Source organism: Heloderma suspectum, chromosome 5 (assembly GCF_057233095.1).
Source record: "Heloderma suspectum isolate Gila_16-S chromosome 5, 16-S_ref, whole genome shotgun sequence".
Classification (NCBI taxonomy): Eukaryota; Metazoa; Chordata; class Lepidosauria; order Squamata; family Helodermatidae; genus Heloderma; species Heloderma suspectum.
In genome coordinates this window covers 195422666-195445586 of record NC_139462.1, presented here as the reverse complement: position 1 = coordinate 195445586, position 22921 = coordinate 195422666, and the positions used below count along the sequence as shown (strand labels likewise).

The following is a 22921-nucleotide window of genomic DNA, read 5'->3' as shown; positions in this document are numbered from 1 at the left end:
CTGAAGTGGTACAGTCCAGAATTCTACTACCTTATTCTGAGTTGTGTGTCAAGTCAAAAGTAGACATTACGGTTGGATCCAGATTTAGGTGTATGCAACTGGGCTAGTGGAAGCAGACTTCCCTGCCTCCCCTCACCATGGACCTTCCCTGCAGCTCCCCAAAAATGCTACACAGGGGGTCAGGTAGGCCTGTTGAATGGTGTAGCCTGTGATTAAAGGGGGTAAATTGGGCAGTGGTATCTTTGGGGATTCCCCTTCCTCCTCATCCTCCCACGCCATAGCATACCCCATTCAACAGGGGCCCCTAACCCGCTGTGTAGCATTTTCAGGGGGCTGGAGTGGTCATGGAAGTCTGTTTCAACTAACTAAGTTACACATGCCTAAATCTTGGTCCAACCATAGTAAAAACAAAAACACTTATAATTTTATTAAAGGAAATGCAGCCTATTAACAAAAATGGCAAAGCAGACAGAGGCTCTGGAGGTTAAAAACCTCCATGCCCTTAACAGGTTTAAGGGGAAACCATTTGTATGTTAGTACTTTTATTGTGGATGGAGAGCTATTTTCTTTAATCTTTAGTTTAATGCTGGCGGTTGCAGTTCATTCTACTAGACGGATCCTCGTCCTTCTGTCACCACCTTTTTGCAAATCCAGATGGTCATGTGTTTCTTTCCCCACCTTGCTTGCTACAGTTACCAACTACAGTGTCTCCTGTTAAAGTCGGGTAATAAGGCTTTTAAAGCTAGAGTGATGTATCTGTGCTTGAAAAGTTGTGATAATATATAATCAAAAACAAAGAACTACTTTAGGTGCCCCCAACAATTGGGTCTGCCCATGGGGATTTTTGCCCTCCCTTCCCTTTTTTGAACAGCAGATCTCTACCCCAGTGCTGGCTCACCAGCCACTATCGCTCCTCATCCTCTTTCTCATCGTTGCTAACACTTGCATGCTTGACAGACAGAGAGACAGTGAGAAAACAGGCATCAACTCCTCCTCCTCACCACTGCTGTTGTCTGGGCAAAAGGCAGGTAAACAAGCAGGTTGCAGTGGTGAAGAGGAGGAGCAAGTACAGGGGGCTCTTGTCAGTGGGCCCCTGCTGGGGTGTGGGCCTTGGCAGATGCCCGACCCTTGATATCGGCCCTATTGTATCCCGTTGCCATGCTGCATCAGAAACTGCTTTTGAAAGCCCTCTTAAGTTTGTCATATAGCATTGGGGAAGGGGCGGGGACCACTGTTAAGAAATAAGCCCAATGTGCCCTTGGACATGCTGAGTTCGTTATGCTGTGCTTTGGATCCTGACTATTCCAGATTTGAGTTTTGGAGTCTGCATCAGGCTCACAAATGGATGGTGAGTCCACCGACATACTCTGCAATTTATTTAAGGGCGCAATCCTATGCATGTTTATACAGAAAAAGGCTGGCTGGGGCATGCTGGGAGTTGTAGGCCTTTTTTCTGTCTAAACATGCATAGGATTGCACCCTTAACTGTCCATTCTTACAAGATTTCATTAAACTGCCTTTTCAAAAAGATGTTCTTAAATAGTTCTTAATGAGCTGAAAGCTTAAGGGATGTCATACACTGTGGCTGGAACTTAAAAAAAACCCCTACAGTTCTGAAACTAGACATCCATTTTATTTTATATTTTTAGGTGGAGGGAGATCTGTACGGAATATTGTACAGCAGACGGCATGTAAAAAAAACAAAGAAACAAAAACAAAGGTAGGAGAAAACCCTGATAAGCCAGAAGCCCCAGTCTAAAGCGATGCAACGCCGGTTCCTCTCTGCAATAAACGATGAGCAGCAAAGAGCAAACGTGAAGTACAATGGGGAAGGTGCTTGTATCCGAAATAATCCCAACTGGAAGGGGATCCTGGGAGTTGTAGTCCGTAGACGTAGGGTGAAATAAAGAGCACTGCGGCCGGAGACTACAATCCCAGGAACCTTTGGGCAACCCTGGAAAAGGCAGCCACTTCCTGAAAGACCGAGAGGGAGCGAAGCCGCCGTGTCAACAAGAGCAACTCGGCGTTCGGGAATTAGGTGCCTCGCGGGTGGGAAGTAGGTGAGTCCGGGTGAGATCGGGCCTGCCTTATTTATCTGTGGATCCTCATTCTTTCCAGAGATGCTGAATTTGATTCTAATTATGGTTCTCCGCTCGGATCGTAATGCATTTACACCAGTGTCGTTCCCGTTGGAATCTGCGGGCTTTATTTTGAAGCGAATATGTTTACGTGTAAGGGTTTTACAGCTGGCGGTCACTAACAGCACGATCACAGACATGTCTGCTCAGGAGTCACGCTCATTGAAGGTCAAAATAGACCTGACTTTGAGTGTGTCTAACAGCTACGACTCTTTTTCGTCTTCATTTTTACTTTAGAGTAGGTCCAGGAGCCCTGATCCAGATTGGGAGAAGGCTGTCGATGGCTACCAGCCCTGATGGCTCGATGCGACTTCCAGTATCAGAGGCAGTCTGCCTATGCACACCAGTTGCTGGGGGACATGAGCGGGAGGGTGCTGTTACACTCATGCCCTTCCCATGGGCAGCTGGTTGGCCGCTGTGTGAACAGAATGCTGGACTAGATGGATCTTTGCTCTGATCCAGCATGGCTCTGCTTATGTTATGACCGTAACATGGCAGGTAGGGGGGCTTTTAAGCTCCAGATCAGGCTGCCTTGCCCTAGAGTAAAAATGACCAGAAGACTTAGCTGCTAGACACACTTAAAGCAGCATCTGTTTTAGGCGTGAGATCAGTGCAGCTTACTTCCAGGTAAGTGGGTATAGGACGGCAGCCTAAAGATTTATGGTATGAACATATTAATACTTGGCATGAAACATTATGGGTTTTTTTTTCCTTTTTAATTCTGCTTCATAATACTAAGATTTGGGGATATCCAGTGAAAGCGGTTGGCAGGAGATCCTAGGCAGACAAAAGGAAGTATTTCTTCATGCAATGTATAATTTCTTTGTGGATTTCCTCACTGAGATGTGATGGCCTGTAGGTTACATTGGTTTCATAGAACCATAGAATAGTCGGATTGGAAGGGACCTACAAGGCCATCCAGTCCAACCCCCTGCTCAGTGCAGGAATTTAAGTCAGAGCATCCCTGACAGGTGGCTGTCCAGCCTCGTTTTGAATGCCTCCAGCGTGGGAGACCCAACCACGTCCCTAGGGAATTGGTTCCATTGTCCTAATGCCCTAACAGTCAGGAGGTTTTTCCTGATGTTCAGCCAGAATCTGGCTTCCTGTAACTTGAGCCTGTTATTCCGTGTCCTGCACTCTGGGATGATCGAGAAGAGATCCTGGCCTTCCTCTCTGTGACAACTTTTCAAGTACTTGAAGAGCACTATCCTATCTCCCCTCAGTCTTCTCTTCTCAAGGCTAAACATGCCCAGTTCCTTCAGTCTCTCCTCATAGGGCTTTGTTTCCAGTCCCCTGATCATCTTTGTTGCCCTCCTCTGAACCCTCTCCAGTTTGTCTGCATCCTTCTTAAAATGTGTTACCCAGAACTGGACACAGTATTCCAGATGAGGCCTAACCAGTGCTGAGTAGAGGGGAACTAGTACTTCCTGGGATTTGGAAGCTATACCTCTATTAATGCAGCCCGAAATAGCATTTGCCTTTTTTGCAGCCACATCACGTTGTTGGCTCATATTCAGCTTGTGATGGACAACAATTCCAAGATCCTTCTCGCTTGTAGTGTTGTTGAGCCACGTATCCCCCATCTTGTCACTGTGCATTTGGTTTCTTTTTCCTAGGTGGAGAACATGGCATCTATCCCTATTAAATTTCATTCTGTTGTTTTCTGCCCAGCGCTCCAGTCTATCAAGATCACTTTGAATTTTGTTTCTGTCTTCCAAGTATTAGGTATCCCACCCAATTTCGTGTCATCTGCAAATTTGATCAGCATTCCCTGCACCTCCTCCTCAAAGTCATTAATAAAAATGTTGAAGAACACTGAGCCCAGGACTGAGCCCTGCAGTACCCCACTCGTTACCTCTCCCCAGTTTGAGAAGATCCCACTGATAAGCACTCTTTGAGTCTGATGCTGTAGCCACCTGGATCCACCTGATCGTTGTTTCATCTAGCCCACTTTGAGCTAGTTTGTTCATCAGGATATCATAGGGCACTTTGTCAAAAGCTTTGCTGAAGTCGAGGTATATTATGTCTACAGCATTCTCACAGTCCACAAGGGAGGTTACCTGATCAAAAAATGAGATCAGATTCGTCTGGCAGGATTTGTTCTTGACAAACCCATGTTGGCTTCAAGTAATCACTGCATTGTTTTCAAGGTGCTTACAAATGGATTGCTTTAGCATCTGCTCCAGAATTTTCCCAGGGATTGATGTCAGACTGACTGGTCTGTAGTTCCCAGGTTCCCCCTTTTTGCCCTTTTTGAAGATAGGGACCACATTAGCCCTCCTCCAGTCATCTGGCACTTCACCCATCCTCCATGATTTCTCAAAGAGAATAGACAATGGTTCTGAGAGTTCTTCTGTCAGTTCCTTTATTACTCTAGGGTGCAGTTCATCTGGCCCTGGAGATTTGAACTCATTCAAAGTAATTAGGTGTTCCTTGACCATATGCCTATCGATCTCAAGCTGCAATCCTGCCCCTTCAGCCTGTACTTTGCCTTTGCCAGGGGGGTCATAGACCCTCTTTTGGGAGAAGACTGAGCCAAAGTAGGAATTGAGCACCTCTGCCTTTTCTTTGTCGTCTGTTATCATTTTGCCATCCTTATATAATAGCTGAACCACCATTTCTTTCCTCTGCCTTTTACTATGCGCGTAGCTGAAGAAAGCCTTTTTGTTGCTTTTAGCCTCCCTCACTAACCTCAGCTCGTTCTCAGCTTTAGCCTTCCTGACACCATCCCTGCAATTCTGTGCTACCTGCCTGTACTCTTCCTTTGTTGCTTGGCCTTCTTTCCACTTCCTATATGTGTCCTTTTTTTTCAGGTCATCTCTAAGCTTTTTGTGAAGCCACATTGGCTTCTTCTGTTGTCTCCCACCTTTTCTTGTTGGAATTGTTTGTAATTGTGCCTTGAGAATTTCCTTTTTTAAAAGCTCCCACCCATCTTGGACTCCTTTTCTCATTAGAGTCGCTTGCCATGGGACCTTACTTATCATTGTTCTGAGTTTATTAAAATCTGCTTTCCTAAAATCCAGGGTATGCGTTTGACTACACTCGGCTTTTGCTTCCCTTAGAACCAAGAACTCTAGTATAACATGGTCGCTTTCCCCCAGAGTTCCTGTAACTGCTACTTTACCCACTAAGTCATCTCTGTTGGTTAGGATCAAGTCAAGGATAGCCGATCCTCTAGTTCCTTCCCCTACTTTCTGTAGGAGGAAGTTATCCGCCACACAAGTCAGGAATTTCCTGGAGAGGCCATGTTTTGCAGAATTTGTCTCCCAACAAATATTGGGGAAATTGAAGTCCCCCATTACTACTACATCATGCTTCCTTGAAACATTGGCTATTTGCTTTTCAAAAGTTTCATCCTCGTCTTCTCCTTGATTGGGTGGCCGGTAATAGACTCCGACCTCCATGTTCCTTTTATTCTTTGCTCCATTTATTTTAACCCAGATGCTCTCGATGGGGCTACCAAGCTCATCTTCCTTTATTTCTGTGCAGAGATATGTATTTTTCACATATAGTGCAACCCCACCTCCCTTTCTGTTCCTCCTGTTCTTTTTGAACAAGTTATATCCTTCAATTGCTGTATTCCAGTCATGAGAGTCATCCCGCTAAATCTCAGTTACACCTATCAAGTCATAATTTCCCTCTTGTATTAAGAGTTCAAGTTTGTTCTGTTTGTTTCCCATACTCTGGGCATTAGTATATAGACATCGAAGACCATGTGTGTCACAGTCTGGCTTTCTTCCTACATGTTTCTGAAGACTATTATTGGGCGCTATTAGAGCTGTTCTTTCCGTTGCGGTGCATGAGCCTTCTTCCATGGTTACCCCCAACTTTACGTCTCCCTACCCTGTAGGGTTCAGTTTAAAGCCCTCCTGATGAATTTCTTCATGCTGTGGCCAAACACATTCTTCCCAGCCTTTGTGAGGTGCAACCCATCCCTTGCCAACAGTCCATCTTCCAGGAAGTATAGCCCATGGTCCCAGAATCCAAATCTCTCATGCCGGCACCACCTTCATGGCCAGTCATTCACACGGAGTATTTTGTTTCCCTTTCTATCCCTCTCCTAACTACTGGAAGGATGGATGAGAAAACTATCTGGGCCCCAAAGTTCTTGAGTTTCCTTCCCAAAGCTTCAAAGTCTGACGTGATTTCTTCATAGCTCCGCTTGGTGGTATCATTTGCTCCCACATGGCTGAGAAGAAAGGGGTACCTGTCAGTGGGCTTTATGAGTGCAGGCAACCTTTCAGTCACGTCTCTAATCCATCCTCCCAGGAGACAACATACCTGGCAAGTCCACAGGTTTCAAGGGGGATTAGACACATTAACGGGGGCAGGGACAATCAGTAACTATATTCATGGTGACTATTTGTAGTCTTCAGGTTTTAGAGCCAACATGCCTCTGAGCAGCAGCTGCTGGAGAACAAGAGAGATCTTGCTTTCCTGTCCTGCTTGTGGACTTCCTGGAGGCTTCTGGTTGGTACTGTGAGAAGGGGACATTGGATTAAATAGGCCTTTGGTCTGATCCAGCACAGCTCTTCTTTTATTTTATTTTTCCTCTGTTAACAGTGTGTTTATGTTTCAGATGGCTTGATATTCATTATGCCCTGATTCATAGTTTAACCCACACATGCTGTGACTTGCTTGTGGGTTGTTCTGTCACCTTAGTCATTATTAGTAACACAAGCAAAGTGACTGTGTATGTATTTTTAAGATTCTGTAAGATGTTTTAGAATTCTTTAGTCTGAAGATTTGCGATCTATTCCTCAAGTTTGTTGGAATGCGATAATAAAAAATCGGAGCTGAGATGCAAGCCACAGGTAAACATCGCATCGTGTTCAAAAATGCTTATTACATGCATTGGCCCATTTGTCTGCTGGCATTTGAATGCTACACATTAACAAGGATGGGTATTGTAAGTGGAACTGAACCTTCTTTCATTGTTGGGTTTTTAATTCTGTTTTTAATTTATTTGCTTTTATGTTATGTTGTAATTAAGATTTTCTTAACCTGCATTTTATTATTGTTAGCTACCTTGAGCGCAGTTTTGGTGGAAAGGCAGGATATACATAAAGGGCGCAATCCTATTCCGATAGGCCGCCTCCTCCAAACTCAGAGGCGACTGCCTATCCGATGTAGGGCAGGAGAAGCACGGAGGGATTGTTCCCTCTGCACTTCTCCTGCTCTGCATTTTCAGTTAGACAGCTGATTGCGGCTGTCTATCCACCGGAGGACAGAGCGGGGGAGGAGGCTACTGTATGACACATTGGAACGCCCCCTGGGAATGCGCCATTTTGGCTGCTCCGCACTCCTCTTGCGAGCGCAGAGCATGGGGTTTTTCCGTGCTGCCTACAAGGCAGCATGGAAGTGGGGGAAGGTTGGTTCTCCAGGAAACCAGCTATCCTATGGCCCTCTAGCCGCTGACTAGTGGCCATATGATTGCTCCCTTAATTAATAAATAATGTGCTGGAGTGCATGTGAAGCATGGGTGGCCGCCATTACTTCTGCATTCTTAAATTTATCTTAAATACATGGAGAGAACAATCCAGTGGCCACTAGACACTGTCTAGAGGGCCATAGGATTGTTCAGTTGCTGGAAAATGAGCAATTGACCTCTGACCTCAGTTCCCAGAAACCGTACACCCTGCCCCCTCATAGCCAGCACAGTTCTCTCCACACCAGCTACATCTCCGTGCTCGGAAATCAAATGCGGAGACAGGGAAAAGGGGGCAGTCCTGGGGGAGGGGAGGAGTCTGTGGAAGCTGCTTTACACAGCTTCCTATACAGTCTCCAGGCCCCTTCCTTTCCCCTCCCCGAAGCCATGCCTAGATGGGTCAAATAGGCAAAATGCAGGGCAGTTAGAGCACAGAGGAGAGGATCCCCGCCATGCTCCAGCCGCCCTGCATAGGACAGTCAACAACCTCCGATTTTGGAAGCTGGCGATTATCCAGATAGGATTGCACCCATAGGGTGTAATCCTATGCATATTTAGACAGGAAAAAAGTCCTACAATTCCCATTGTTCACCAGCCAGCGTGGTTGGCTGGGGAATGCTGGGAGTTGTAGGACTTTTTCTGTCTAAATATGCATAGGATTACACCCTTAATTCTGAACTAAGATTATCAACTCTTTTTCTAACAAGACTCCCAATTGCATAGCATGCAAAAATTCAGTTCATGAAGCTTTTCCTGGCATGTGTATGCGGGGACAGAAGAACTTCACCAGTTGAATTTCTTCTTGTTATGTAGCTGTTAGAGACACATGATCCCTGCCAGAAAAAGTTTGGGAACTGTATTATGAACTTGTATTGTTTTAATACATGTAATATATATCTGTTAAGAACAGCGCCTTTCATACGATAGTTAGAGCCCTGCATGTGGAGAGTGGTAGGGTTCACCATAGAAACCTTTAAACACATCTCTGTAATGTGCCTATGTGCATACACAGCACTCCATGCAGTCAGGAACCCTGAAAAAGCATGGGTCCTGATTGCATGGGGTGCTGCCTACACATGTACAAGAGGCATGTTGCAGATGTGGGTTGGAATGTACGAACACTGGGGTGGGATGGGGAGTAAAGCCTGCCACCACCACCCATTGTGCATCTGTTAATTATATATGCAGAGGATCTGGCCTGAAGTCTGAAAAGGGCTTGTGTCTAATTAACAAGTATTCATCATTTACACAACACTCTTGGGTGCAGAGTGATTTGCATTCATGCTTGTTCATCTTTGCAATGTGGCCTCAAGGTAGATGTTGAGGAGTGGAGGTGGAAAGATAGCAATTAATAGTTCATATAAAATATTGCCTTTTGACACAAAGAAACATGACATTGTCTTGGGCTGGGGCGAGGTGAATTTGAAGACAGACTGATGGCTCCTTCCTCTAAACGTAGCACATCTTGGAAGTTCAACTGTGAGAAAAGCTATTACATTACTGAACATTGTACTTACTTCCCCTTATGTAAAAACCTAGTATTGTCAAGGAAGAGAGCACTTGCTTTAGCACCGGAGTGTTGGCTTCGAGTTTCTACCCAGCCTTGGACTTGCTGAGTAGGCTGAAGAACTCCTCTTAGCTCCAGGTCCTGCTCTATAGAATTAGTTATAGCAGCAACTCTTTTGACATCATCTTTGTGGGATGAGGAAGGGTTTTATGAAGCACCTTGTAACTTATAAATGTCTACTTGCTAGTTATATCGGAAAGATACGGTTTTCTATGTGGTTTAATCCCGTATATTCTACAGAGTTTGCTTATACATGTAACAGGGTTATAGTTGAAATCCAATGAGATTCTTTAATGCAAATATTGCAGTTTACAGGTTCAAGATAGCTATTTGCATTTGGTATCTTTATAAAAGGATGGTAAAGTGCTAGAAATTTTACAGGAATCCCCTTCTATGAAGCCAACAGGTTAATTGAAAGGAGAGCCTAAGAAATGGGAACATCTAAACTCAGTTTTTGCTGTTTGGCTTAACTGCTAGTATTCTGCAGTGTAGGACAAAAATATTTACAGTTCCTTAGTTAACTGGAAATGAGTGGCCATGTTCACACAGAACAATAAGCCAGGATTCCAAAATCCTAACTTATCATGAATGAGCTGTATACTAGTGCACACAGACCATTTGTTCCCGATATGTTCCTCCCTGCTAGTGCAACTGCCAGACTAACCAGAAACAGAGAGTTTAGCACATTGTCAAAACAGGCTCCTGTTTGTTGCTCCAAAACAAGCTGGAATGTCTAAACCAAGAACAAACTCTGGTGTGTGATTCTGGCTTGTAAAAGGAGCAGAAAGCCAGGATTCCTGATTCAGACATGCTACACTTTCAGTTTCTGGTTAGTTTAGCGGTCAGGCTAGCAGGGAAGAGCAAAGGGGGAATGAATGGGCTAAGAGCAGCCAGCATGCAGCTCGTTCACGATAAGCCAACATTTTCCGAATTCCTGATTTATCATTCTGTGTTAATGTGACCACAGGCTCAAAAATGGCAATTTATATTTATTCTAAAATTTGCTTTTTTCTAGATCTATTATTGTTCATCTACTGTAATAGAGTTCCTCTATTATTCCTGACATATCTTGGTAAGTTGGTACTCTCAGACCTTTAGAAAGGAGCTTATCCCAACATATACTTGAATGTGTATCCAACATGACTATCTTTGTTTTAAAGTTAGACATTTATCTCTGATCCTACATGGAAAGTGTTACTTTCTGAGCTTAAGAGGGGACCATTTGATCAGAGCCCAGTGTGCAACACTGGCTGCAATGTGACTTCCCTAGATTCCAGTTTAACTTCTAGGACAGCAGTGTCAATAATTTTTCCTTCATTCTTGAGAAAAAAATGAATTGATCAGAATATTGTTGACTTGGTAACATTTTCTTCCCCAGGAGGCATTTTCATTGGCTAAAATGGGTTGCCGTGATGTCCACGCTGCAACAGTCCTAGCCTTTCTTTCTGGAACAGCCGCCTTATCAGGACTCATTGCTGCTGCTCTGCTTCCGAACTGGAGACAGATGCGACTCTACACCTTTAACAAAAATGAAAAGAATGTGACCGTTTACACTGGGCTGTGGATTAAGTGTGTTCGCTCTGATGGTAGCAAAGACTGTGTGATTTATGACACTGAGTGGTACACAGCCGTTGATCAGTTGGATCTGCGCATTCTTCAGTTTGCTCTTCCCATAAGCATGTTAACAACTGTCTTGGCTCTGTTTCTCTGTTTGATCGGCATGTGTAACACAGCCTTCATATCACCTGTGCCGAACATCAAGCAGGCCAGATGTCTCATAAACAGTGCAGGCTGCCATCTTGTGGCTGGCCTCTTCTTTCTCCTTGCATGTGTCATTTGCTTGATTCCATCTGTCTGGGTCATCTTTCATAATCAAAAACTGAACAAAAAATATGAGCCTGTTTTCACCTTTGACATCTCTGTGTACATTGCCATTGCCAGTGCAGGGGGATTATTGTTCACAGCCATTCTCTTATTCCTGTGGTACTGTGCATGCAAATCACTCCCTTCCCCTTTTTGGCAGCCTCTGTATTCACATGCACCCAGTGTGCACAGCTATGCCTCCCAGCCATATTCTGCACGATCACGCCACTCTGCCATTGAAATTGACATCCCCGTTGTTACACACACTTCTTAGAGAATGTGTTAGGAAAGCCAAATGTTTGTTTGCTTATAGGCCAAGAGACAGCAGGTCAGGTGATTTTTTTCCACTACCTTTGAGACTTCTAAAAAGGATTTGCAAAGGGTGCATACAAAGAATTGCCATTGTAACTTGACAACTTTTACAACTTCTCTATCTAGATTTATTACGGATAGGAACATAATTATGCGAGCAAGCCTAAATATTCAAAGTCCTAGTTGTTTTGGTCTTGATGCAATTTGCAAGTTTCTAAGTCTCATCGAAACCAGTGGTGTTTATTGAGTTCATAGGGAACTTAAACATTGGGCCTTTTTTTGCTTTTACAAAAGTCAGACTAGTTTCTTCCATGAATTGTACTACTGAAAAACAAGCCTACTGGTGTTTGTAATCCTGTGCATGAAACATGAGAACTTCTTGTCAGCCCAAATTTTCACCTGATTTTAAACACCTGGATTTTAATAAGGACCTTCATTAATAGCCATTTTGGGTTTTTGTGAATGTTACCTTCCATTTTGTTGCCTCCACTTGTACAGCAATAGTTTTGTTGAATCCACTTGTACAGCAATTGTACATTAATTTTATCTGCATTACTGAAGCAGGAACTGAGATAATGAATGTGTAAAACCCTTACATTTTACCAATCTGCAAAGCAGTAGTTGATGTCAAAATTCAGTCCTGTGCCAATTCTTGTTTTCTGTTGTACACATACAAAAACTATCTGCTTATGAACATCACAGAATTACTGTCAGACTGATCCTTGATCCCTGTGAGAACTGGAGATTTAGAAGAAGCATAATAATAATTAGATTATTTCCCTCCATAGCAATAGCATAAACTGCAGTGTCTGAGATACATTTGTTTTATAGAAAACATTTCTTTAAAGCTGTATTTTCTGCTCATTAAACATAGGAAGTGACCAAGAGTTCATTTAGTTAAAACATACATAGTATAACACCAATAATCCAAATAGCCTCAGGATTATAAATGTAGATTAGTGGGAGTGCTATTTTATGTAGACGTGGCTCAATTAGGCGCCATAGAATATTCCTCTGATAACATGCATTTTTGGATGACTAGGATTCCTTTTGCTTTACCTTTTAAAATCATAAATATTTTAGACACTTGTTAAGTTAGAAGAGAATTAGAATGAAATCTTGTGCACTATTCCTAGTCTGCTCATTAACACTCACCAAATTTTAGATTGTTTTACCGAATCATGATTAATTTTATGGTAGCTGACAAATGGGACTTTGAATGCCATTTTCAGAATAAATATGATTGAAGATGAGATTATCAATGGTAGTGTTTGACATATTTTTTTAAAAAACAGGACTCTTGGTTTTGTAGGTTGCACACAGGTTTAGCTTTTTACATCTCCAACTTCACTCTTCTTTCTTATTCATTAGACATATGTTGTTTCTATGTAGTAAATTTCCATTTGGAGGTGTTTATGCTTTCTGAAGAATGAAAAACTATGAGTAGGTCTGAGCTATCAAGGCTTCTTTGAGTAATCAGCAATATGGAGCATGCAGTCTGATTTCTTCTTGTGAAAAAAGATTTCACAAAAGGTTCTGAACATATTCTGAAACTTGAACCTCTTAGCTGAACAAAACTTGGCTGTCTGAATTTGCTGGGACTATATATTAAATCGTTAAGCAAGTGTAATAATATCCCTGATCAAAACGAAGCACTCATATTTAGAGGAAGACTCTTTATATCTTCTAACTGGCTGCCCTGAAGACTCCTTTTTGACTTTTACTTCAAGCAGCACAGGTAGTGGAGCGAAGCTGAAGAAAGCTCAGGGTCTCGTTTACAATAAGTATTTATCTAAACCAAATATCTGTGAAGTGTTCCATATTGATGTTTCCCCCATGTTTGAAATTCTGTATACATCAATCTGAGCCTCTGTGTTTTGATTCATTGATTTCTCTGAAACATTGAGTACTTTGAATATGGGGATTAGGACCATGGTGTTCAGTTGACCTGAACATATGAAGAAGTGCTTTGTATTTGCACTACATAAAACTCATAACAGAGGTGCCTTCAGTTTGCTTGAAATAGTCACAGTTCATGGGACTGACATATAGGTATCGTTCTCCAGGTATGAGGCAGGCCTTAACTTGTCTGTGCAGTTGTTGACAAAGGTGTAAATATTGATGGTGCTAGAATTGGGGACATTTGTTTTTCCCCTCCCGCTCCCATTCAGGGGTTAAGAATCCATTCACTTCTTTAGTTTAAGATCCTATGCCTTTGTCATAGGAAGTTGGAACCCCTCTAAACATGCCATGCAACTCTGATCCCTTTCTTCTGATGTATTCCTCCTTGATTAACATTGTGAATTATTGCTGACTGACCAGCAGCATGTCTGTTTTGTCTTATGAATTAACATAAAATAGGGAGCCCTTCTAATTTGAAGGGCCAATTTTCCTTGCATTTGTTAAATGTGTTCTGTATTGATGATTGGAACGTTTCCAATATAGCCAATGACTACAGAAATGCATTATATAATTACACTCTCAAAGGGACTTTCTCTTCCGCACACCCACTCCCATCGACACCCCACACCACACCCTGTGTTATATCCAGCAACTTCAGTCAACTTGAAGCAGTGCAGCAGAGCTGCTCTTCAGGGGTAAGAGTCCCACTGTAGATGGTTGGGGGAGCTTTTGGGATTGTGATTAATGTGTTTAAATATCTGAACATGAATGACAGAGAGTGCATCCATGGATGGGTGCACTTTAGTTGGTCGGATCATGATTCCACATGTTGCTGTTCTGTATTAAAGCCATCTGCAACAGAAGTTAATTTTGAATGTTTGTATTTTCAAAATGGTAACCTTGGTTTTTCAGTTCTATGTCTGGAGTAACTTTCACTTCTCTGTGTGGGGTAAAATTTTACTTTTGACTGACACACTACAGGCCAAATGTACTTACTATTGCCGATTTGTCCCTTAATGAAAGGTTTATCCAAAAAAAATACCTTTTAAAAATGCTGGTCATGCTTGTACATGCAAAAGCTACTGGATTTTAATTTGGGTTTAAATTTTAAGCTGACTGTTTTGCATTTTGTTTAGCTTGTACAAATAGCATAATTTGTCTTGCACAGAGTTGTCAATCTGAATATCATCATTTGTTTTAGACAACAAGTTTCTCGATCTGTGTTCTTGTGTTTGCATGAAAATGTACTCTTTTTTTTCTTCAAGGTCACCTACTGTAAAGTTCTGGTTTGGCCTCTAGTAATGTTTGCTTAAGGTATGCATTTTTATGTAAAGGAAAGTATGTATTTTTAAATTAAAAATGGTCTTGTACCGCTGTGGCTCATTTCTATAGATACTTTTGAACGTTAACACTTTAGAGCATAACCGTTCAGGGCTTTCTTGTGCAATGGATGCGGGATTGTGCTGTAAGCAAATTTGAGTAAATAATTTCAATCCTATATGCATGTCTACTCACAGGTGAGCCCCATTGAGTTCAATGGGACTTGCTCTAAAGTAAGTTAGTATAGGCAGTAGTGTAGTGGCAAATTCAGAAGTGCAGGGTCCCTTCGTGACAGTCACAGCCACACCCCCTTCTAAGATTATACAACCCTGTAAGATATACAGCCTTCAGCTGGGGTCCAAAAACAGTGCAGCTGACAGTAAGGCAGTGGTATTTCAATTGGACGTCTAAGAAAAAATGCAGGGGTGTTAAAATCTTTTTCACCCGCTCACTCAAACACAAACATTTTAAGTTTTCAAAATATGATACTCTATGGAAGTTTCACCCTCTCAACTCAGCCCTCATGAACAGATCCCTTCTCATTTAAACAGCCCCCTTGCACACTCCCTTAGCGCCCCAACCCTACCCATTAGCGTTCCCTAAGCTCCTTCATTATATCTCCCCCTCCAACAGAAACGTCCACACACCTGGCTGGATTGAACCACACACACACATGCACGCACAAGTGTAGTGGTAAATTTGGAAATGCAGGAGTTCATTGTGACAGTCTCCAAGGGCAGTCCCAAAATTTCAGGCAGCTGTGTCGATCCATATCAACAAACCAGTTCTAGGAGTTTTCATCTCCACCAGGAGCACATCTTTGGTAAAGCAAAAAGGTCTTCATTGCCCATTCCAGACCAAGTCATCCCAAATACTTTGCATTCCAATATGGAACAATATATTGTTGCTTGGAAAATTCATTACCCCCACAGCTACAGTCAGGATCGCAGCTAAGCTCAGAGGAAACGGGGAATTCTGAGGGGGGTGACAGATGACATCAGAGTCCCTGCTAATGAAAAAGTGCTGGGGCTGTGTCCCTGGGAGCCCTGCCTGCACTACACCACCGCGTATAGGATGCAGCCTAAATGTAGAGGAAGTAGTTTGAACATGCATCTGCTACCCTGAAGAGAGTTTCCAAGAACTGAAAGCATATTCTGGAATGTGTGGTCTAAACCACTTTTTTCACATTTGAAAAGTAATGACTGTAGTCACCATTATTGTGATTGTTCTTTTTTATTTTTAGCATAGAGATCACTTTCCCTTCTCCCCGCGCCGCCCTGCTCTTCTACTTTGAAAACACTCAATTTGCTAAAATTCAAGTTGTGTCATGCTGGTAAAGGCATGTAGATTTGCTCTACTGATCATTACTGCATAGTACAGATATTCAGCCAGCCATTATTACACAGCCAAAGACCTGTCAGTGGAGAGGCTGACCCCAAGATGCTGAATGATACTGAAACAAGCCTCAAAGTCAGGCAAGCACAGTAGGGATGTATTTTTAAATATATAGATTTATTTATATCCAGCTTTTACATGGGATCCCTTTGGTCTCCCAGTCAAGGGGCTGATTCAGTCTATCTATACCTGCTTAGCTTTAGCAGTGGTGCAGCATTTGGTGCTCCGGCACCACTCACTGAATCTGGGACATACATTTAACCCTGAATTTCATGATCATTGTACACCCATGATGATAGAAGAACAAAAAGGGCTTTAAACAGCATGATCAAGTCTCTGTTTCTGAACAAGTGGGAATAAATTATATTCCTGTAAAGTTAAGATTCAAAGTCTCATAAATGTTATCTTTCGCTGGAGAGTACTTAAATACTGGAAGCTTTACTTCATGCTTGCATTGAACAATTCAGACCAGTTTGTCCCATTTACAAACAATGTGGGCTGAAAAACAAAGTGGATGGCTTGCAGAAGAGCAGGATCAATTAGACCTGATGCTGACTGTAAACATGGTCAAATAAAGGTATTAATCTACTTTGGCACAGCATGCCCCACCCCCAATAATATCTTCAAGCTTGGGGCTCCTCAAACCCACAGTAAAAATAAATTCTGTTTTACTGTGTGTGGGTGTGTGTGGGGGGGGTTCCCTTAAGTTGGGGCATGAGGCAGTAGCACCTATTGGTCCAGGGGCCCGAATAAGGTTTTGGTTCCATCTGACTGTAAAGATGAAAGCTGACTGCCACAAAAGCACCTACAATTTGGGGCACCGATCATGGATGAGGCATGAGTCACAGACTGGCTCACTGAAGCCCTAGTGCCTGACTGGCTCTGGCTAGGTGCCTATTTAAAAAAAGGCATTTATTTTCCACTTTCTTCAAGTTGGAGGTGGGCCAAAAAGAGAACAAGAGTTGGTATTACTGAATAGTTCTGTGACTGAAGGAGGGCTGGGCTAGGCTGTCTGGATGGGAGCCATAAGAAAAACGGGAATGTTCTTACTTGGGGGGGGCGGTATTAAAGGGAAAACTATTGAGGGAGATTTGGGGCAAAAGCACAAGGGATCTGTGTAGGAAATGAATTAGGAAGGAATGGTAGAGAAACCAGGTTTGGGGGATAAATTAAAGGGGAAATTATTGGGAGAGCTGAGTCTTTTCCCCAGTGCTTTTTAATATTTATGTAATGCCACTGACTGAGTTCATCAGGGGATTTAAAGTGAGGTACTGTCAAGATGCTGATGACACCCAGCTCCACTTCTCCTTATCATCTGACTCGGAGAGGCCATGCTGAACTGGTGTTTGGATTCGGTAATGGCATGGATGAAGGAGTGAGGTTGAATCCCAACAAGTCAGAGAGCCATGGGTATAGTTCTCATCTCTGGAAATTGTGTGTGCAACCTGTTCTAGACAGAGTCGCTTTCCCCTTGAAAGAGCAAGTGTGTGGCTTTGGGTTACTCCTGGATCCAGTGTTGTCACTGGAGGCCTGGATACGGGGCCAACCCTACGTTAAGGCAAAGGGAGGCAGTCACCTCAGGGATCAGATCATGAAAGGGCAGCAAATGGTTATATACTTTGTCTTTATTGTATTTCTACTGCCAGGGATGAGGAGAGGTGCTTATGGGATTTTCTGCCTCATTTACCAAAATAACTTGGCTGGCTTTGGATACTATGCACTTTACCTTGGGTGGGTGGATGAGGTGGCATTTGCTGCTCTGCCTCAGGCAGCAAAATGACTTGGACCAGACCTGCCTGGATAGCCTTAGTGCCTTTTACAGTTTCGACTGGTTTGCCAGCAGTGACTGTTCCTGGATAGGGATAGTCTGGCCTATTTGCTTCGGGGCTCAGTTTAAGGTGCTGGTGCTTACCTGTAAAGCCTAAAATGGCTTGGGACCCATGTACCTAAAGGAATGCCTCTCCAACCTGCCCATAAGATCTACAGGGGAGGCCCTTGTCAAGATGCCTTCCACTGGCATGACAATTAAGGAATGAGCCTTCTCTGTTGTGGCACCCAGTCTGTGGAACACCCTCACCATGGAGGTGTGACTGGTGCTGAACTTGCAGTCAACTTTTCTATCTGCCTTGGCATTTTAAGCTGATCAGTCTATTTCAGGAATAGGTAACCTGGTGCTCTCCAGATGTTTATGACTACAGCTCCCATAATTCCTGACAATTGGCTATGTAGGCTGGGGCTTAAGGAAGTTGTAGTCCAAAACATTTGTTATAGTTTTTACTGTTTTTATTATTGCATTTTCTTGTTTTTATTATGTATGTATGAATTGTTTACCGTCCTATTTGATTTATAACCCACCTATATACAACATACTCTAAGCACATACCCTTAAAAACATTTTTACAAGAAAACCCTCCCCAAACCCCCCAATACAGCCTACAAACAGATAAAGGGCATGTTATAACTATCCAAATAAATGAACCAATAGTTCAGTTTAAAACAAAATAATAAAACAAAACAAAAAAAGTAACATAGATGTTTTGGTCTACAACTCCCATAATCCCTGATCATCGGCTATGTGGGCTGGGGCTTATGGGAGTTGTAATCCAAAGCATCTACGTGATGTTTCTTTTCTTTTTTTACTCCTGTTTGCTTTATTATTGCATTTTCTCGTTTTTATCACGTAGTTATTGTTCACCCTCCTGCTATCTTTTGATGAAGGGCGGGTTATTAATATCCGAAGAAATGAACCCATATTTCAGATTTTCAAAACAGACGAGGTCTTTTTTTGCCAGTGGATCAAACAAGAAATGGATCTTTCAACAGAAAAAAGTGTGTTGGGGCGGGGGGGGGAGGTCGCGTTTCGAGCTTGTCTAAAGAATCGACGCCGCTGCAACTCGCCTGCTCTCTTTATTCTCTGCAGAAAGCGAGGAGCGCCTCTGTTCCAGAGGGAGGTGAAGGAGGAGCGTGAAAGGCCGGAAAGGGGCGGGGCTCCCCGCTTTGTTCAGCAGCTATAGGCAATTGAGAAGGCGGTGGGCGGGGCGGACGAGCTGAAGTTGGGCGCGAGTTGGTGCCGTTGCCCGCTGAGGGGGCCGGGTTGTCTGTGTGGTCTGAAGTGCGCTTGCGCGAGCGAGCGCTCTCCCCCCCCTCAACCGTCCACCGAGGAGCCAAGTGTGGTGAACTTGAGGGGGCCGCGCAGGCCCGCTGCGGGGGGAAGAAGCCATGGAGGGGGAGACGGCCGGGCAGTGGTTGCGGTGGCGGCTGTGGGCTCTCTGTCTGCCCTGTTTCTTCTTACTCTGGGACTGCCCGGCGACGGGAATGGAGTCCACCGTGAGGCCTTCGCCGGCTCCCGCCATGCGTAAGCAAGGAGCGGCCCCGCCGGCTACGCGGGATGGTCCTGGGGGCTGGCGACGGGGGGAGAGGGCATGGCCTCTGCTCAGGCCCCACTCCTCTCACGCCATAATTTGGGGGGGGGGGTCTCCCCCGCCTTGGCCTTTGAGGGACGGGGTCCTTCGGGTCCCTCCCAGGTCTCTTCCCATCCCGTATAACTGGGCCATTCGGGGCACGAAGTCGCGCCTCTCCAACCCCTTCGCGAATAAGCTGTAGTGCGGCTTCTCCGTTCTCTGACCCTCTTCCCTAAGCTAGTGCTGCTCTCCGAATGTTTTCGACATCAACTCCCATCAGCCCCAACCAGCAAGGCCAACGGCCAGGAATGCTGGGAATTGTAGTTTAAAGCATCTGGCGGGCACCAGAAGGGCACCAGGTTGGAAAAGGCTGCTATAAAAGATCTAGGAGGGCTGATTGAAGCAGGGGTGGGGGTCCTTTTTTTCCTGTTGTACCTCTTTGAGAAACGAACAGATGACATGAGCTTCCCTGGGGTTAAAGCCCACTTTATCAGATTTTGTAAGTGATTGTCCCCTCGAATAATGTTAGTGATCCTTCTATTCAGCCTTGTTCAGGTCTGTGTTGGTGTCTTGCCCCAACCTAGAAGTCTCTGTCCAGTTCCTTCTCTTGTGCCCTGCTTTCCCCACTGGCTTCTACATACCCTGCATCCCCAGAATGAGATAACTTGACTCTATAGTACTTTGATGTTTCTTCTCTTTTTCAGGGATCCCCATGTGATCATGACTAATGTTTTATGTTACCGGGATCTTGATTAATGTGGGCCTGTTTCTAACAAGATATGCAGGATTGTTTTGTGCCCTATTTCCCTCTCCCCCCCCCCCGCCCCAAATCCTGTCCAAGTATCCTATTTCCATGTAGGGAGACTGCTCCTGCTGTATGAGAAGCTGGTTTAGCTCCAACTGTTGCAGAAGCTGGTTGATTTATTACAGGCAGCGCCTGCCACAAAATAAATATTTACCCCAAAGCAGTAAGGGCTGAACCAGACATGCTGTGGGAGATCTGCAATTAACTTCCCTGATTTATTTATTTAGGCTTAAAAACAGACATGAGAGACCCCGGATTGGATCTGGGCTGGGGAAGGGATTTTTTAAACCATCCCCTTTGCATGCGCGCACAACATCTCTGCACACAGTTTTTCTGATTTAAATTGCTGCCTGAAGCTGGGAGAAAGACAGATACCCATATTGTTTATGATCTAAAGATGTAAATAACTGATAACTTTCATTTTCTAGTAACAAATGGCCTGAGGAATTTTATCGGATAGGTCTTGAAAAACATCCTTAATTTAGAGAGTTCGGAAGAAATGAAAACAAACGTACCAGACTTTTACTTGTGTCAAGGGATGTGTTAAGAGATTAGATATTGTTTTGATTTTATGGGTTAGGGGGTGCAAAACATATGTTTTAATAACTCCAGAGAATGAAAGTTTTCACCTTATAAAACGCTTCAGGATTAGAGATGCCAGAAGTTTTGTCTTGATTTTTAAAGTCTGTAACAATTTTTTTCACGTTTAAAAGGAACAATGTCAAAATTATTTAAAAAGCATTTTGTCCTATTCCCTTTGGTATCTGATATCTACATTTCAGCTGTATGCTTTGGGTCACGATATAATTCTGAAAAAGTTGCCACCCCTACTACTATAGCTGTAGCACAGGAGTTCAAAGTAAATATATCTTAATTGTTTTTTAAATTGTGTATCTAAGCAAACATTGTAAGCATAATTATTTGGAAAGAAGATTCATTTACTTTAGCAGTATTTACTTCCAAGCAGGGTTGATTTGATTTAAATCAAATTGATTTAAATCATTATTTATTGCTTCCCTGAATGTTAAAGATTTAAATCAGTTTAAATCACTAGTGAGGAAGATTCTATTTAATCATCAGTTTCAGTAGATGTACACCATTATTTAATATAACCTTAATACATGTTCAGAGATGTAGGTTTCATTAGAAGGTAAGTACACACTAAGCAATTATTCTGAATTGTTTTCAGATTAATTTTCATCCAAAAATGGGGTGATAATTCGGTCATTTTAGTACTAAAGCAGAATGAACTTGTGAAGTCATTCAGGAGATGAACCAGCCCAACTGTTCAATTAATCATGATATTTTTGTCATGATGTACCAGAATCAACACCACAAAACAGGCTTGTGAATTGTACTAAGATTGTTTATTCTTCTAGTTTGTTTTCTTCTTCAACAAACAACATTAGCAGAACAGGCACATGGATTTTTGAATGGTTAACTATTTCAGTTTTTAGGTAAATGTAAAGTTCTTTAAAAAAAATAAGATTTAGGCAATTTCCATCAAGTCAGCATGAGAAACCTAAAATATCTGGTGGTGCAGTTGACCCAAGATCATTGTGGATACTGCTTCACCTATCTGGTTTCACTTTCTATTCCCCTCTCCTATCCCTTACATTTATATCCAGACTTCTCCTCCTTGTTCAGATCTACTCCATCTCCCCTAATTCTATTTATTTATTTATTTATTTATTTATTTATTTCATTTCATTTCATTTCTATACCGCCCAATAGCCGAAGCTCTCTGGGCGGTTCACAAAAATTAAAACCAAACAACACACAATAAAACAATTTAAAATATATAGAACATTAAAACCACAATATAACAATACAACCACAATAAAATCTAGCAGCAGTGCAGGAGTTTAAAATATAGATTTAAAACAGCAAAGATAAAAATTTAGAAAGCTAAAATGCCTGGGAAAATAAAAAGGTCTTCACCTGGTGCCGAAAGGAATACAATGTAGGCGCCAGGCGAACCTCACTAGGGAGCTCATTCCAGAGCCGGGGTGCCACAACAGAAAAAGCCCTCCTCCTAGTAGCCACCCGCCTCACTTCCTTTGGCAGGGGCTCACGGAGAAGGGCCGCTGCTGCTGATCTTAAGGTCCGGGTAGGCACATATGGGAGGAGGCGATCCTTCAGGTAGCCTGGCCCCAAGCCGTTAAGGGCATTAAATTTTAACACCAGCACTTTGAATCGGGCCTGGAAATGGACTGGCAGCTGGAAAAGTACTGGCATAATATGAGCTCGCAGGCCAGTCCCTGTTAACAATCTTGCTGCCCTATTTTGGACCAGCTGAAGTTTCTGGACCGTTTTCAAAGGCAGCCCCACGTATAACGCATTGCAGTAATCCAGACAAGAAGTTATCAGAGCATGGATAACTGTAGCTAGGCTATCTCTGTCCAGATAAGGGCATAGTTGATATACCAGCCTAAGCTGATAAAAAGTGCTCCGTGCCACTGAGTTCACCTGTGCCTCAAGTGACAGTTCTGGATCCAAGAGCACCCCCAAACTACGAACCTGATCCTTTAGGGGGAGTGCAACCCCCTCCAGAACAGGTTGAATATCACCTAGCCGGGCAGACAAGCCACCCACTAACAGTACCTCTGTCTTGTCTGGATTGAGTTTCAGTTTATTGGCCCTCATCCAGTCCATTACCATGCCCAGGCACTGATTCAGAACAGCCACTGCCTCACCTGGTTTTGATGTAAAAGAGAGGTAGAGCTGGGTGTCATCCGCATATTGATGGCACCTCAGCCCACACCTCCGGATAACCTCCCCCAGCGGTTT

General features: G+C 43.3%; 2 protein-coding genes across 3 annotated transcripts in view; both read left to right on the top strand.

The window, feature by feature from the left end:
* Nucleotides 1-1980: 1980 nt before the first annotated feature.
* On the top strand, nucleotides 1981-14576 carry CLDN12 (claudin 12). 2 transcript variants are annotated; one of them, XM_084858931.1, is made up of 3 exons: nucleotides 1981-2060; nucleotides 10149-10205; nucleotides 10512-14576. In XM_084858931.1, the coding sequence occupies exon 3, from the start codon at nucleotides 10533-10535 to the stop codon at nucleotides 11268-11270; it is 738 nt and encodes a 245-aa protein (XP_084715057.1). In that variant the 5' UTR covers nucleotides 1981-2060; nucleotides 10149-10205; nucleotides 10512-10532; the 3' UTR covers nucleotides 11271-14576. The 2 variants fall into 2 exon arrangements, with proteins under 2 accessions (XP_084715057.1, XP_084715059.1); XM_084858933.1 differs by lacking the exon at nucleotides 10149-10205.
* Nucleotides 14577-19047: 4471 nt separating this feature from the next.
* The window catches only part of PTTG1IP2 (PTTG1IP family member 2), a 33552-nt gene continuing 29678 nt past the window's right edge, over nucleotides 19048-22921 (top strand). Inside the window, exon 1 of the mRNA XM_084858930.1 lies at nucleotides 19048-19280. Within this exon, the coding sequence (XP_084715056.1) occupies nucleotides 19145-19280 (136 nt within the window). The 5' untranslated portion in view covers nucleotides 19048-19144. The remainder of the gene's footprint in view (nucleotides 19281-22921) is intronic.